The following is a 17,233-nucleotide window of genomic DNA, read 5'->3' as shown; positions in this document are numbered from 1 at the left end:
TGTTTGGGGATCGAGGGTGAAAGTCACAGCCCCTGGCCTTCAGGATGGAGGCAGAGCGGCCGTCAGTGAGCAGGGCCGGGGTGCGGCTGGCTCGCTGAGTGTGGAAGGTCGTCAGATGGCAGTCGGAGAGAGCGACAGGGAGCACGTTAGCCTTCAGGTGGGAGTCTCGGAAGGGTTCCTGCAGGGGGTCGTGTTAGAGCCGAGACTCAAGGCTGAGAAGACTCACAGGAGAGGGAAGACGTCTCCGATTGCGAGCAGGGCTTCCGTTCCAGGAGTTGCAAGTTGCATGGGGCCGCTGAGCGTAAAGGGGGAGGCGGGGGGAGGCTCAGGAGGTGCGGCCAGGCAGAGAAGCACGCGAGTCTGCTGTGTGTTCCATGAGCGTGTCTTGAGCTCTCTGCCCTGTGCCGGGCGCTGTTCAGGTGCTGGCTGTCCAGCCCTCAGGGAGCGTACGTCACAGCTGGGGAGACGTCCTGTAGAGAAATAAATGTCTGTCGTGGCAGGGAGTCAGGTGCTAATGGAGGGCCTGTGTGTGTCAGGTGAAGGAGTTCTGGTCTTACCCTGCCGTTGGGGATTGTGCACAGGGAAGCGGCGGGCATGAGACGAGCTGAGATGATTCGTATGAAGATCACGCGGAGGAGGGGTTAGAGGAGACCCGTAAGGCTGCCAGGTTAGCATTCCTGGTGAACTAGGGCAGGGAAAGTGAAGGCGGGGGAGGGATTTTATATGAAAAACAGATATAAGTGGTAAAATCGACGAGGCAGTACGGATGGGATGGGATGGGATGGGATGGGATGGGATGGGATGGGATGGGATGGGGTAGCTGATATAGAGGTATGGGTGGAGACAGCTTTGGGGGGAAGGTAATGAGCACAGGTTTTGTTTGGCTGGGTTCAGGACGCCTCCGGACAGAGTTGTAACCTTTCCTTTTTTTATCAGTCACATCTGAGTTGCCTCTTTGTCGTCTTTGGAGCTGTTTGCATTTTTGGCTCCTGGTGATTTATTGATTGTGTAGCGCTTCCTGTGTTTAAGTACGCAGCTACACAGATGGGGTTGTCAGCGTTTGAACACAACTCTTAGTTCTCTGGGAAAGGAATTAAGATGAGTTTACACAAACGATACTTCTGTCCTCGAATGGCATGAAGAATTATACCTACATATCCCTGGTTAAGGCAAGGCACAGAGGACTCCTTAGAATATACAACCAGAATAATAGAAAAAAAAAAACTACACACAGGAGACCCTATACAGCAGAGCAGTTAGGCCATGTGTAGGCATAATCCAAACTGCGCGTTCAACCAGAAGTTGATTTTGAAGTTTTATATCCTATTTGCTATTTATTCTGATGATCTCAAAACTGGAAAGGATTTTTGGGCCATCTGAATAAAGAGCGGAAAGTTGAATTATGCTCTTCGTTATTTGACAAAAAATGTAAAGCTACATAGGTTACAAGTTGATCATCATTTCGGGGATAACCTCATGGCAGGAGTGTCGTGCCAGCTATTCTGGAATAACTTTTGACCTAGTGAGATGATGAAGCTTATCTTGTAAAGACGTAAAAGTTTTCACTAAGCACAGTGTTCAATGTTCGTGGGTTTGTTTTTGTTTTTTGTTTGTTTGTTTGTTTTTTTGGCTAAGTATGTGAGCACGTCATCTGTGGAGGAGAGAAAAATACTTGCCCTTCAGGCAAGAAGGTTTTATTGAATCGGGAGAAGCCCCAGGGGACCTCTGGAGATCAGAGTGCTCCAAAAGGGAAGTGCTCGTATGGGCCTTCCTGTAGCTTTTGAGGAGGAAAGAGAAAAGATGCCAAACAGCCTCTGACTCTCCGGTTTTATAAAGTTCTCCATCGTGCGTGGGTGTCTTCCCATTTCCATAAGCATTTGAAAAATGCTCACCTGCGAACAGAAGAACTTAAACCACTGGGCATGGTTGAGTCCTAAGCAGCTTTATCTTTAACACCTGCATCGACTGGAAATTCAGCAGATGGGGAAACCATCCTTGATGCTTCAGGTTCTCCACGGTCTCCTCAGCTGAGCTCGCCTCTTTGAGGCGGAGTCAAAATTTCTCTCAAACGTCCTGAAAACTAGCTGTAGTTACAGCCATCGTTTCTTGAGAACCTACTCGGGAGCCAGGAATTGCGTCAGGGGCTTCCCATGTCTTCTCTCTCCTCCTCCTGGCAGTCCTGCTGGGAGGGTATCGCTACCCTCCTCTTACAGTTGAGGAAATTGGATCTCAGAGAAGCCGAATAAGTTCCCCAAGGCCGCCCAGCCAGCAAGTGCTGGAGCTGGACCTCCGTCCCAGCTGTGTTCTTCCTCTCCCCTTGCTGTCACCTCTCAGGGCAACCTTGAGTGCTGGAGCTCTCAGAGGGATGCCCTAAAAAGAAGCAGCTCCCAGGGGGAGCGATACAGTTGGGAGACTGGGATGGACGTAGACACACTATATAAAATCGATAACTAATAAGGACCTACTGTAGAGCACAGGGAACTCTACTCAATACTCTGTAGTGACCGATATGGGAAAAGAATCTAAAAAAGAGGGGACATATGTAGGTGCATAACTGATGCACTTTGCTGTACAGCAGGAACTAACACAACATTATAAATCAACTCTACTCCAATACAAATTGGAAAAAAAAAAAGGCAGCTCCCATGTGTAGCTGGAGATGGACGTGAGCGCCCCCTGCGGGGTAAGCAGTGCATGACAGCGCCTCCCTCGACAGTGCCAGGGACCCGGCTCTCCGGTCGCGGTGAGTGTGCTGGTGTCCAGAGGAACAGGTCCTGCGCTCCTGGCGTCGCTGGCAGTGGAACCGACTCTGCTTCCAGGCCTCCTGAGGCATTTAAGTTAGGGCTTCCTTTCTGCCCTCCGGGTCGGCGGGCCCACTGCTGTCTCTGCTGCCGACTGCACAGGGGCTCTCCTGAGTTCCTGGCAGGTTGGGGGGATCGGTTTCTCGCTCAGGGAGGAAGAGAGCCTGCTGTTGAGTGGATTCTTGTCCCCCGGAGGGGGACAGGCTCAGGCTCACTCTAGGCTGGGGATTGGACAAGAGCGCTCTCTCTTTGGTGAGATGCCTCTTCCCGCTAAGAAAGTCTAAGCGTGGATTTCCCGCACCTTATGTTTCAAAAGTGTATTTCTGTGTTTGGAAAGAAAAACTTTATTGGTCGTTTTCAAAAATGGGTAACTTAGAGCAAGGTTTAAAGAAAGAAGTGCCTGATGTATACGTCTGTGCCTTTCTCACGGTCTCTGATTCTTTTCCTCCAGTTTACTCAGCATCCTCACATTGGGGTCCAGGGATCAGGGGTGCCTTGGCCTCCACGAGTGCTGGATGCTCTCAGATACCTGTCATTCTCATCAGTAGAGTCAGGGGTCCTTGGTACTTAACCTGTCTTAACCCGTGACTTCATCGCAGAATTCCAAGATCATTATAAGTACTGTCCTGCCAACACTCCACGATAGTTTTGAAGACCCAGGTGAAGCACTTGACATAAGTGTGCTTCACAAATGGTGAATTCATAGAAAATATTAGCTGTTAGCAGTATAGTAAATTGTGGTGGAGGTTATTTTGCTAAGTGTGAAGTTAACCTAAGACTTTATACCCGTCAAGAGGTGGACATCGCTTTTTTCTAGGTTTCCTTCTCTGCTATCAGCTATTTCTTCGGAGGCCTGGTTGGTGGGTGTGAACAGGGTTGTACCTCATGTGAGAAGGATTGGTGTCTAGAATTATTTTTAGTGTCACAGTCCCTCCCACCTTTCAATATTTGTCAGCCTTATATTAGATTAAAAAAAAGTTTTTTTTTAAATCGGGTCTTAAGTGTGTTCAAAGGGAACCACATTAAGAAAAATAAGAGTCTTGAAGAAAATACAACATAATAGGAAAATATTTTCCTTAGCTTTCCTTAGCTTTCATTGGAATGTATACATATATTTAAAAATTTTCAATTGTGATAAAATACGCATAACATAAAATACACCATTTTAACTATTTTAAGTGTGTGATTCAGAAGCAGTAAATATATTCACATTGCTGTGCAGACAGTCTCTGGAAGTTTCTCATCTTGCCAAACTGAAGCTCTATACCCATTAAACAACTCCCCACCCCCCCCACCCCCAGTCCCTGGCAACCTTGATTCTAATTAGAGATGAGTTTGAACTACTATTAGTAGTTGCAAAACAAACCAAAAAAAAAAGTGATTTTTTGCGGGGGGGCGTCTCCCATTGGGAGGAATACGTGAAAGCAAATGAAGCAGAAGTGTGAAAACTATGAGGCTTCATATGTATCTTTTGTTTATATATATAAATTTATTTATTTTTGGCTGTGTTGGGTCTTCGATGCTGCGCACGGGCTTTCTCTAGTTGCGGCGAGCGGGGGCTACTCTTTGTTGTGGTGCGTGGGCTTCTCACTGTGGTGGCTTCTCTTGTTGCGGAGCACAGGCTCTAGGCGCATGGGCTTCAGTAGTTGTGGCACATGGGCTTCAGTAGTTGTGGCACGTGGGCTTCAGTAGTTGTGGCTCGCAGGCTCCAGAGCGCAGGCTCAGTAGTTGTGGTGCACGGTCTTAGTTGCTCCCTGGTATGTGGGATCTTCCCGGACCAGGGCTCGAACCCGTGTCCCCTGCATTAGCAGGCGGATTCTTAACCACTGCGCCACCAGGGAAGCCCTTTTTTTTTTTGAAATAGATCTTTATGGGAGTATAATTGCTTCATAATACTGTGTTAGTTTCTGTTGCACAACAGAGCGAATCAGCCATATGCATACACATGTCCCCATATCCCCTCCCTCCCATCCTCCCTATCCCACCCCTCTAGGTCTTCGCAAAGCACCGAGCCGATCTCCCTGTGCTATGCTGCTTCCCACCAGCCAACTATTTTACATTTGGTAGTGTATGTATGTTGATGCTACTCTCACTTTGCCCCAGCTTTGCCCTCCCACCCCACGTCCTCAAGTCCATTCTCTATGTCTACCTCTTTATTCCTGCCCTGCCACTAGGTTCATCAGTACCATTTTTTTTTTTTAGATTCCATATGTATGTGTTAGCATACGGTATTTGTTTTTCTCTTTCTGACTTACTTCACTCTGTATGACAGACTCTTGGTCCATCCACCTCACTACAAATAACTCAATTTCGTTTCTTCTTTTGGCCGAGTAATATTCCATTGTATATATATGTGCCACATCTTCTTTATCCACCAATATCACTGATGGACATAGTTGTAAAAATCCTGAACAAAATACTAGCAAACAGAATCCAATAGCACAGTAAAAGGATCATACACCATGATCAAGTGGGATTATCCCCGGGATGCAAGGATTCTCCAGTATACGCAAATCAATCAATGTGATACACCATATTAACAAATTAAGGAATACAAACCATATGATCATCTCAATAGATGCAGAAAAAGCTTTTGACAAAATTCAACACCGATTTATGATAAAAACTGTCCAGAAAATGGGCATAGAGGGAACCTACTTCAACATAATAGAGGCCATATATGACAAACCCACAGCAAGCATCATACTCAGTGGTGAAAAACTGAAAGCATTTCCTCTAAGATCAGGAACGAGACAAGGATGTCCACTCTCACCACTATTATTCAACATAGTTTTGGAAGTTTTAGGTACAGTAATCAGAGAAGAAAAAGAAATAAAAGGAATACAAATTGGAAAAGAAGAAGTAAAACTGTCACTGTTTGCAGATGACGTGATACTATACGTAGAAAATCCTAAAGATGCCACCAGGAAACTACTAGAACTAATCATATGCACCTTTGGAGGTCTTATTATTGCTACGTTCATAAGGAAGTTTTTCTCCAGAAGGATGGATATTTTGTGATGTTCTAATTTTCTGTGTAAAACGATGACTGAGCATCACCTTTGGAGAAAGTGACAACTAAGACATTTTCAAATGTTTCATGAACGTGTAGATTCTCTGACTAGAATTACTAGGCTGGTTAAAATAACGTAAAGTGGATGGAATTATGGCAGTCTTTTGAGCTTTGAGCCTCTCACGTGCGGCTCTTAGGCCCGTGACACAGAGGTGATTTGAGTAGTCTGTATAAATACACGTTTTGTGTGTGACGTCTTGCATTTTTTCCCCCTAACAACAGCATGAATAGACTCAACACTCTGCCTCGAGGATTTGGATCGCTCCCAGCTCTGGAGGTCCTTGATTTGACTTACAACAACTTGAATGAAAATTCTCTTCCCGGAAACTTCTTCTACCTGAGTAAGAAGCTTTTAGTTCTGTAAATCTCCTTAAAATGGTCCGTTGCGTTCTAAACGGGAAATTTATTTGCCAGGGCCCAAACTCCAAGAGAAATTATTGGACAGATACATTTTTTTCCCTTCAGATTCCTTTGAATATTCCCTCATAGCTCAGCAGTATGTATGCTTGATATATTGTGATCTGACACCATTGCACTCAAGTGGACTTGGTAATGTCATATTAACTTTCTGAGAGAGATTTTTACCTAAATGAGATCAAGTCTCACATTTAGCTAAGAGAGCTTGACTTTCTTTTTAAAGAGCATGCAAAAGACATAATGCGTGTCTTCTTCCTGTATTGCTGTTAACTCTTTGTAGGCTTTTTGCCCAAAGATATTCCAATCAGTTATTTATAAAAATATCCATTAATAAACCACTAACAGAATTTTAAACATTTCTAGCCAGGATTCTTGTTTTAAGCCTTTTAAAAAGTGTTTTTATTGACGTAGTCTATTTTGTCTATAGCATACCATCAGACATTAAGAAATTGTTAGTCACATATGAACACACTTTATCCTTTTATATGCAAACACATTTCTTGCTGCAGATGCTTGTGAAAAATAGGAAAAACTGGTTTTCCCGAGGACTTGTGAAATCTTTAGGAAAGAGTTGCTGTCTTTAAGTAAATGTTCTGCCTCTCCAAATAGTGACAAGCTGGCCTCGAGGAATTCTGACTTTGCTGAGTTAGTCTTTAAAGTTTCATTTTTTATCTTATGTCTATCCTTTATCCCAGACTTTGTCAAGCATGTGAAACCAACTTTAACATGTTCTCTTGGGCCACGGAAGAAATTGTTTTTCTCGTGTATATTAACATACAGTTCTGTCGAATTTTAAGACATTAGAATGTAATTGAATACCTGTAAACAAATTAAACGTACGTCTGATTGTACATCCCCCTTTTGGTTAAGGATAAAAACGTGCCTTAGGATTTTTGCCTTCAGTAGTTTGGGGACTGTTATCAGTGTATAATATCGTGAACAAATTTCTGATTACCGATATGATGCCTACGTTAGGGTTTTCTCTATTTTTAAACTCCACTTCATTATTTTAACGCCTTCGTCTTCATTTATTTTTGTGGTTAAGGCTGTAGAAACAAGTAATAATAATTAGTCTGATGATAGAAACAGTGAACGGCGATTTTGGCCTCCATCACCAGACAGCCTTTTGGTTATTTATTTATGTTTTGACCTAGTTCTGTTTACACGAACGAGCCCTCTGGCCCCAAGCATTGATAGAAGTGACACCGTGGTTTTCTTGGTTTCACTCTGGATGCAGATCAAGGCATACATGTGAATCGGAAGTAATCGAAGAAAAATAGCTATCTCTTCTGAAAGCATATTGAAACCCTGTGCCAGAAACTGCTGGTGCCCATACGTTGTTAATTTCCTCAGTCCTCCTGGATATAGATGTTTTCCTGAACGCACCAGCTGCACAATAAGCCAGTAAATCTAAGTTTGACCTGCTTGTTACTATCCCGAGCCCTAGGTATGTCACAGGCTTTTCACCACGCCAGGGTTATTAATCAAAGCTGACTCCCTTGTATCGATCCGACCTCAAACGGTTGGGTTCCATGCCACTCTGTTTATATATCGCTGTTTAACTTGCAGCCACCCTGCGTGCACTCTATCTAAGTGACAACGATTTTGAAATCCTGCCGCCTGATATTGGGAAACTCACGAAGTTGCAGATAGTAAGTAATTTATCTAAATTCTTAGAAAATCAGTTCACTCCTGCAGCCCTTGTAGGGGTGGAATCAAGGCAATTTGAGTCAGAGTACGGTTTGTTTTGGAATAAAACCACTACCCCCTGAGACCGTTTTCTCGCATGTCTGCAGACACTTGTAAATAAATTGAAAGGACTGAGCCTTCGAAGAAGAGAGGGCAGGGGTGAGGAGAGAGTTTCTGTCGAGCGCCCCTTTACGTGAAAATTGTTTTGACAACCGCTTGTTTCTCTTCTGTCTAGCTCAGCCTTAGGGATAATGACCTGATCTCGCTGCCTAAGGAAATCGGGGAGCTTACTCAGCTTAAGGAGCTCCACATTCAGGGGAACCGTCTGACTGTTCTGCCCCCAGAACTAGGTAAGGTGGCTGATGAATGGTCCGCGTTCTGGCTTTAATTAATAATAATGATCCCAGCGCAGCAACTCTGAAAAGCCCTCTCTCCTCTTCTCGGCAAGAACCCTCCACCGAGGCACCCAATTCTGCCTTTCTAGTAGCATTTGTCATTGACCAGAGTTTAGCTGTTCTGGGTTTGTCCTGCTTGATGCCGTGTTGAGCGGCTGTAGCTCCCAGTGTCTTGAAACTGCTGATGGAAGATGACCCAGCTCGGCTGCCTGCCTGGTGCCGTGGAAGGAGCCTGGGATGAGTAGTAATGGTCTTACCCAGGGCTCCTCCTTTACCAGTGGTGGTGATGGCTTTTTTTAAAAAAAAAATATCTAACCATCACTCTTATTTTTTGGGGGGATCTGTTAATTTTTTATTTTAATCCCTTGAAAACTTTTACCAAATAGTTAAAGTATTTATGACAGCTGCTTAAAAATACCATTTGCAGTCATGAATTTGGTTCTCTCCTAAAGCCATCTCCAGTGGCATTGGCTAAATATGTTCTAGCTGGGAGTTCCTCGGGCCTACTGCCATGGCCCCTGAATCTTCGTACTCTGGTCATTCAGATGGCTCTGGGTGACCTTGTGACCTTCCTTGGAAATAACGTCCAAACCAGTTATTCTGTTACTGAGGTTATGCTGCCCTTCTGGAAAAGTTTCATGAGTCCTCCTCTCTTTTCTCGTGGGGACTCTGGGTATCCTCCCATTTCTTCAATACATTGAACTGTATTGCTTCTCAAACTATGACTATTTGCTTTTTTGGTCCAAAATAAAACAATTTTATTTATTTATTTATTAATTTTTATTGAAGTAGAGTTGATTTACAATATTGTGTTAATTTCTGCTACACAGGAAAGTGACTCAGTTGTACACATATATATAGATAGTTAGATAGACAGATATCTTCTTTTTCATATTCTTTTCCATTATGGTTTGCCACAGAATATTGAATATAGTTCCCTGTGCTATACAGTAGGACCTTGTTGTTTATCCGTCCTATATATACTAGTTTGCAGCTACTAATACCAAACTCCCATTCCTTCCCCGCCCTCCCCTTGGTAACCACAAGTCTCTTTTCTATATCTGCGAAATAACACAATTTTTAAAAACACATTTGACCCAGCATTCTTTGAGGAAGTACCTCAAATGAGTCTGGTGCTTTTAAAGAGGGCAGTTATTATAAACCAGCTTGTGAGCTCCATGAGAGAGGGGTTTTATCTTTGTTCCCTGCTATGTCCCCAGCACCTCCCACATGCTAGGAATGAGGTAACTTCTCAAGGGATAAGCACTGAGTGAGTTCATGAAACAAGGACCTCAGATAGCAAGATGTTGGGAAGGCTACAAGCGGGCTGAGTTTGGCTTCTGTCCAGAGCTGGGCTGTCCGCTGTGGAAGCCGTGAGCCACACTGCAAATGTTCAGTAGCCACACGTGGCTTGTGGCTTCCTTACAGGAAAATGCAGATACAGAACAGTTCCATGGGGCAGAAAGCTCTGCTGAGCTGCATTAGTCTAAAAGGGAAAGCATTCACCCGGTTCCACGGAACAAACACAGAGTTTCGCCCCTACATCCCCATCTTCTGTAGCTCCTTTGTTGCTGTAAAAGCTCTTGAATTCGTACTGATTTTAAGGGCCGCGGAGTAACTCGGTGCCGTCTCTTCACTGAGTTACGGGTCATCCAGTCCTGCTTAAGGAGCGGCTACGGGATCAAGAGAAGATGTTTACAAGGGCAAAAAACCTTCTTGCCAAAAGAGAGATTCTAGGCAGTGATTTGCCAACCGCAGATGTTGGCACTAGTAATTCCTGGGGAGCTTTCGCAGAATATAGATACCTGCTCCCTCCCCAATGTACTGAGTCAGATCTCCAATTCTTGGAGACCAATTCTTGTGTAATTTGGTAAAATTTACTTAGCGCTTCTGACATGCGTCCTTGATTAGTGTGACGAGGAGAAGTGAAAAAAATGTGCATTTTGTTTTATTTCATTTTTCAAGCAATGAGGCGGTGTAGGGCATTGGATTAATCAGTGATTTCTATCAGTTAATAATTTGGTAGAAAAATACCTAGTTGAACCTGCACATACCTGTGTATCTTTATATTTTTAAATTTCACATTGGTCTTCCTGTTTAAATACTGCACGTAGTCACATTTGTCTAACATTTCTGTTATGCTCTCCAATACTAAATTATATATATTTTTTATTCAGGACTAGAATTGAGGAGAAAGTCTTTAAATGAGTTTATTTTTGCTAGCCTTACCTGGAAAAGCTTCATCTCAGCATCTGCCTGGTGGCACTTTTCCCAAACTGCAGGCAAACACTTAGCTGGAAATAAATGGTAAACCCCTATCTAAGATGAAGACAGGTGTATTATTTTTGAACAGTGATCTTTTTTTTAAGTCAAGAATACTATAATAGATAGTACTATAATAATAGTTATTATAGGAATATGTATTAAGGCCTCGTGTGCCAAGGCACTGTGTTAAGTGCTTTTCCTGCATTATCTCCAGTAATTGTCCTAAGAATAGTAAGTGGACTTTTTAGAGGTGAGGAAACTAAGGCTTAGAAAGGGTTGGTGACATTTCCGAAGGGACACAGTGAGTCACGGAGGCAAGACTTGAATCCTGACAGCCTCTTTTGCAGGTCCGTGTTCCTAACCGCTGTGGCTCACTCCTTCCCATCTGTGTGCCAGTGAGAGGATTCCTAGAAAGCAGATTCCAAGTGTGAACAAAGCACAACACCTGCTCACTTCCCCAGATGATGGCAGAAGGAGAGGAGGTTCAGTGTGGCAGGTTGTGTGGCTGGCTGTGCAGGTGTATGAGCAGCAGGGCTAGAATAACACTTGGCAAAATGCAGAGGCGGTGACCTCTGCGGAAGGAATTGCTGTTCTGCGCTTCCGTTCCAAGCCAGTTGTTTGTTGCTCTGGTTCTCTCCCCCTGGTAACCACCCAACTGCAGTAGGAATGTCTTCGTTTGTCTGTGTACCTGGTACCCAAGGTGGTCGTCCGGAGCTGCCCTCGCTGACGGCTGAGCAGTGCTAGGGACTGTGGACTGGAAGCTTCTTGTAATCTGTCCCTACGGCAGGGTTGCTTCTGGATGTGTTCTAAAGGGTGGCTAATGATCTCTCCCCTGTATATTCACTTTTTACATATCTGAGTAAACAAGGTAAATGCTTTTGAGACTGCTGTGGAATTTCCTCTGAAAGTAAACTTGGAGTTTATTAACTTGAAACCTTGTTGGTAAGGTTTGAAGCAGGCAAGGGAATCTGGATGAATTCTGACTTGTCAGGTCTAAGAACATGCAGGGACACTGCAAAATAAAGTCAGGGGCTGGGTTGGAGTTTTAATATGTAATTGTATTACTTTTTTTCGTTGTACATCCTTGAATAATTTACTTTAACTGTTACGTCTGGTTCCTAAACAGTAAATCACTTGATTTTTATGTTAATCGGTATACCTGTAGAAAATCAGATACAAGGTGGATCTGTCATTTACCCATCCATTTCCTCATTCGGTCAAATATAATTAAGTTCCTGCTTTAGGCCAGGTTTTGTTTCCAAGGAAACAAACTTTTCCAGTAACGTGGAATTCACTTATCCAGCAACTGTTTACTGAGTCCCTACTTCATGTTTTATTTCTGGGGGATATACAACAAGAGACAAAACACCCCTTCTGACTTTTTAGTGGGGGAGGGAGGATGGACGGATGGATGGATGGATAGATAGAAAGCATAAGAGATAATGTGAAATGCCCCGGGAAAAAACTAAGAATGGAAGAGAGTGTTTAAATGGGGGGGGGGTGGCATTACTCTGTTATTGGGAGTCGATAAAGAAAGCCCCGTCGTAAGTTGGTGTCATTTAGCCAGAGACCTAAGGCAGGGAGGGACCTTTCCGGGTAGAGGCAAAGGCCGGTGCAGAAGTCCTGAGATGGGCTTGTGTGTTGAGGAACAGCACCAGGACTCGTGTGGCTGGAGCTAAGTGAGTGAGGGGGAGAGCTGGAAGAGATGGGCTTAGGCAGGAAGTGGGGACCCGACGACCTGGAACTGTAAGGGCGCTGTAAGGACCCTGGCTTTTACTCTGAGTGAGACGCTCTGGTAAAGGCTGAATAATGCCCTCCCCCCTCCATCACTGGAATCTGGGAATAGGCTAGTTTGCATGGTAAAGGGACTTTGCCAATGCAAGGTCGCATCTTGAGGTGGGGAGATGATCCTGGGTTCCCCAGGCGAGCCCAGTGTAATGGTGAGGGCCCCTCGGAAGAGGGAGACAGGAGGGCCAGGGACGGCAGCAGGTGTGATGACGGAGTCACGAGGCTGGAGTCGGGTGTGGAAGGGGCCGTGAGCCGAGGGCTGTGGGCACCCTCCAGAAGCTGCAGGAGGCTAGGGCACGAACTTTCCCCCGAAGCCTCCAGAAGGAAGGCAGCCCTTCTGCTTTCATCCAGGTGGTGGCAACGGTTAGGGTCCGGCTGTGTTTCAGAGACAAAACTAATGGGAACTGTCGAGGATTTGGATGAGGAGGAGAGAGCGAGGAGTGGGAGGTCTGAGGGAACGAAAAGGACGGGGAAGATGGTGGGGAGGGAGGCTTGGGGGGTGGGAGGAGAGGGCTGGTCGTGAGCTGAGTTTTGGGTACCTTCAGTCTGAGACGCTTTTTGGATATCGAATCAAGAAGGCGACTGGCTGTTAGAATCTGGAGCTCAGAAGAGAGGCCTGGGGCACTTACAGCTGTGGGCGTCGTCAACGTGAACATAGTGCCACAGGTTGGACGAGGTCCCTGGGACGTGACCGGAGAGGGCAGAAGATAGAGCCGTGAAGCACACTGGTTCCTAAACCCCAAAGCCAGAAGGAAGGATCAGGGACCTTCAAGGGTCGGGCTGGCTCTTAGGCCCGTCTCTGTGGCCAAGTCAGGGACTGTGGCCTCCCCACTGTGAGTGCAGTGAGAACGCTTTGGCTTCGTAGGAAACATTTTTTCCTGACACGTGCAGCTAACTCTGCCAGTGAAGGGGTGAAACAGACAGGATTGACATCTTCTGCTGAGCCTGCCTGAATCCGGAAGTCTCTTTCGGACCAGCCCGCCTCTCTTTCTATCAGTGAAGAGCAGCACGGTGACTGAAGCGTCCGCCCCTTTTAATGAGCGGAAGAAGTAATCAGTGCAGTGGAGACACGACCTGCGTTGGTGGGGGAGGAGCGGACACAGACAGCCTGACCAGTCCTCAGAGCAGCAGATAAAGCCCCCAGGTAGACAGCCTCACAGTGATCTCACAGCCGGCGGCTCCACGAGCAGTAGATTCTGTTCCGATTTTGTATTTTCTCACTCACGTATGAGACTTCTGGGTCTTAGGAGCCGAAGGTGTGAAGTGTGTGTTTTTACCTGGTCTCTCCTTCCTAAGTTTTCCAGGATTCCGTTCCTTGCACTTGGTGGAGTCATTTCTGGCTTCTTGGCTTCTAGACAGTCCTGGGACCTCTCCTCCTGCATTTGTCAGCCAGGTCACTGCCTTTGGAGAAGGAAGTCGTGTTGGTCAGCCAGGCATGCAACAAAGCAATGTTTCTAGATGTCAGAACCTTACGTGCAGCGATCTTCACAGTGTACGGAAGGGTTGCATGCCTTGCTGGCTTAGTCTCCTGCTCTCTGCACCACGAATCAGTAGCAGTTTGTATTGCAGAAATATGAGGAGCTTATGTATTGTCTCTAGCATATTTGTGAAGAGTGGAAACAAATATTAACCCCATTCAGAGAGTAAGTGGTGTCATGAATTGTGAGCTTCCTTCTAATGGTATTCTCCAGGGTGAGCAGAATTAAGAAAGAGGGGGGATACCCATCTCAAGTGCTTCCAGTTAACACCTCTTAATCCTTTTCTTAATGATGTTGAGAAGCTAAAGAAAAATACTTCCTCTCCTGTGGCTGGAGAGAAGGAAACACAGTGTGCTCTTTTTGGTCAGTTAAGTCGCTGATTATAAATGTCTTATGGCTTCATGCTATTGTCACTCTGTCAGTTGCCAGGTATCTTATCGAGAGGGTTAAAACACGTTTTAATTTATATAGTAGGGTATAGTTCATCTCCTCATCACTAGGCTTCGGTTCAGATCTCACTCTCCCAGTTCCTTGCTCTGCGATTGTGGACAAGTTATTTTACCCTCTATGCCTCCTGTAGAATGAGGGTAATAGTAGTCCCTTCTCGTAGTATTGATGTGAGGATTAAAAGAATAATACACACACACACACAGTGGGTTTTTATACCATTAAACGTTGACTGTTTAGAGGCTGAGTACTTGGTGAGAGGCAACGGCTGAGAAAGTCCAAAAGCCAGTCTCCAACACACTGTGATTAGTTGGGTAAAAGAAAGGCTGAGACTTAGCCTGCAGTGGGAAAGGTGAGAGAAAGCAAAGGGGTGTCAGAGGGGACTCGCAAGGGAAGAGAAGTGGGGAGGAGAGGGTGAGGACTCCACGTGGCCAACACGCATGGCAGACAGGAGGTCTGGCAAGAAGGGTTTCACTGCCATCCTTTCAGTCCCATCATCATCAGTTTCCTGATACACGTTTGATTTCACAGATGATTTTCCAAGCTCTGCCCTTTTTGTGAGTTTTATAATTGAGGCTGGGAGCAGGTCACCGGGTTCTTCTACTTAGAAAGCTCTGTGGTTAGCTTGTTGCTTGGTTGCTTCATTCACTCATTCATTCATTCACTTCTTGACTTTGGATGTCCTTTGTAAGACTGTGAACTTGTCCGAAGTATTGAATACTTAGGAGTGCTTGCTCTAGCTCCCTTCTTCATTCCATGGTAAGATCTTAAACTGCCTCCCTGCAGGAGATAACTTGGTTTTCCAGTGGTTTAATTTCTCACTGTCTTATGTGACCTTTTGTGACACTGCTCGTTTCATTGACGATTTTTTCCTTCTCCCAGAACTCTTGATAACCACCGTTCTAATTGTTTTCATTTTTTAACGTTACTGATGTGTGCATACACTGTAATCCTTTTGTCACTTGTCTGCATATTAGTGATGCATGCTTGAAGCTCATTAAATAAATCCATCTTTCTAAATCTTTCTTATTTTGTTATACATTAAACACATTAAAGATCTAGAGCAAAGGGAGACTTTTGTGGACCTGGGCAAACTAGTTTAGCTATCATGTGAAATCTTTTAACTGTTTTCTTGAGAAAAGATGTAATGGCAGTTACAAAACTATCTCCAGAATAATCAGATACAAAGAGCATAATAAATTAAACAAATATTTTTTAGTCCAGATTCTCTCTTCTGGATTAGCAGCCTTATATTGTTATTGGAATTGGTTTACTCTGCCTAAATCCTGTTATTTGTGAAAGGTAGAGATAGGTCATGGTCTGTCTGATTAGGTTAAGTAAGGAGTACTGCTGAATTGGCCCTCTTCTTGGTTTTGTTGACATGTCCATCTTAAGACGTATGAATGAAATCAAGACATGGGACAGCATAGTTGAGAGGGTGGTGGGTGGCGTCCAGTGGCCTGGGTCACCGTCCTGTCTCCATGCACCCCAAGACAGATGACCTTGAGCAAGTCACTTACCCACATGTTAATCACTGGCCATAGTGATAGCAGCTGGCTTTTTTCCAACTGGGGTGCACTTTCTAGTTCACCAAGATCCTCACCTGAGCCTCTGAATATTCCTCATTAAACAGAAATGGAGAAATTATGTAACAGGGTTATACAGTATTTTGTATATTTTGTTTTCCTTTTAAAATTAATTTGTAAGATACAAAAATAAAACACAATATCAGTATCCTGTGAGTCAGAACAATTGTAGGCTTTATAAGATTTAGTTCGGAATGCTGCCCGCGGCGTGGTCTGGAGAGCGGTGCGCAAGTTTCAGATTACATGATAAACATAATCTCATTTCAAACTCAATTTATGTAGAAGATATCAAGAATTTGAGACTTTTGGAAGCGTTAGTCCCCTCACTCACGTTACTGTTTCTTTTGCTTTTCTTACTACATTGATTTCACTGGCCCCTGTAGACACTTGTGTTTGCAAAGCCCAGGTTACTTCTGGACCCAGACTTGTAACATGGAAAATCCTGACCACACACAGGAGTCCGGTGAGAGGCACGCCAGGGGTACTTGGTGTAACTTGGTATAACTCACCTTACCGTGGTTGTCAGTAAAGCTCTTGGCCTCTCTCTCTGTCCTTTGGAAGAGGTGACTGATCCTGGCTCCGAGTCACCCCTGCCAGAGCCTTCGGGAGAGGGTCCTCAAAGGCCCAGGTGTGATTGCGGAGTCTGGCACAGAGCTGTGTGCAGCCGGGAGAAGTGGACGCAGGTCTGCTGAGAGGAGCCAGGAGGGTCACAGGCGCCGGAGCATCTACTTGTATGTTTAACGTCCCTTAGGATTACGTATTTTATTATTTTGTTTTTAATATCGTGGTGTTTCTGTGTTGATCCACAGAAGCGAAAAGCGTGTTAAGAGGAGAAGGCTAAGATTTACTGAGCACGTAAACTGTTCCATTAGGCATTCTATACATAGTTCCTCAGGTAAATCTCGCAACAGCTGTGCGAGGTTGGAGGCTTTCTCCCCATTTTACCGACGGAGACATGAAGCTCTGAGAGGTTTAGAGCAACCTGCTGAGGTCACGTGGCCAGTTAGATGAGGAGCCAGAGCGTAGAACTGCCACAATCTGGGGTAACTCTTCCAGGTTCACTAAGGGTAGGACCATTTGCTGCTTTTGTTCCGTGCCCCATTCTAGGACAAAGTAAAATATAGTCTATATAAAGAAATAGCACTTTTATGAAAAAAAAGCACTGTAGATTAGATAGTAACAAAGATACATACCTCAGAAGACAAAATTGTTAGTCTATGAAGTGGTTGCCATGGCCCGTGATATGTTAGCTTAACAAGCACTTTCCTACAGAGCTAGAAACTGTGTCTCGTGT

General features: G+C 44.8%; 1 protein-coding gene across 3 annotated transcripts in view; it reads left to right on the top strand.

The window, feature by feature from the left end:
- The window catches only part of RSU1 (Ras suppressor protein 1), a 195,749-nt gene that overhangs the window by 46,415 nt on the left and 132,101 nt on the right, over positions 1–17,233 (top strand). For all 3 annotated transcript variants that reach the window (XM_082385695.1, XM_082385694.1, XM_082385696.1), the window contains exons 5-7: positions 6,097–6,215; positions 7,861–7,943; positions 8,216–8,330. In XM_082385695.1, the coding sequence (XP_082241821.1) occupies positions 6,097–6,215; positions 7,861–7,943; positions 8,216–8,330 (317 nt within the window). The remainder of the gene's footprint in view (positions 1–6,096; positions 6,216–7,860; positions 7,944–8,215; positions 8,331–17,233) is intronic.

Source organism: Balaenoptera borealis, assembly GCF_965194805.1.
Source record: "Balaenoptera borealis genome assembly, chromosome: 3".
Classification (NCBI taxonomy): Eukaryota; Metazoa; Chordata; class Mammalia; order Artiodactyla; family Balaenopteridae; genus Balaenoptera; species Balaenoptera borealis.
The sequence above is the reverse complement of the archived record's forward strand: the minus strand, read 5'-3'. Positions and strand labels throughout refer to the sequence as shown.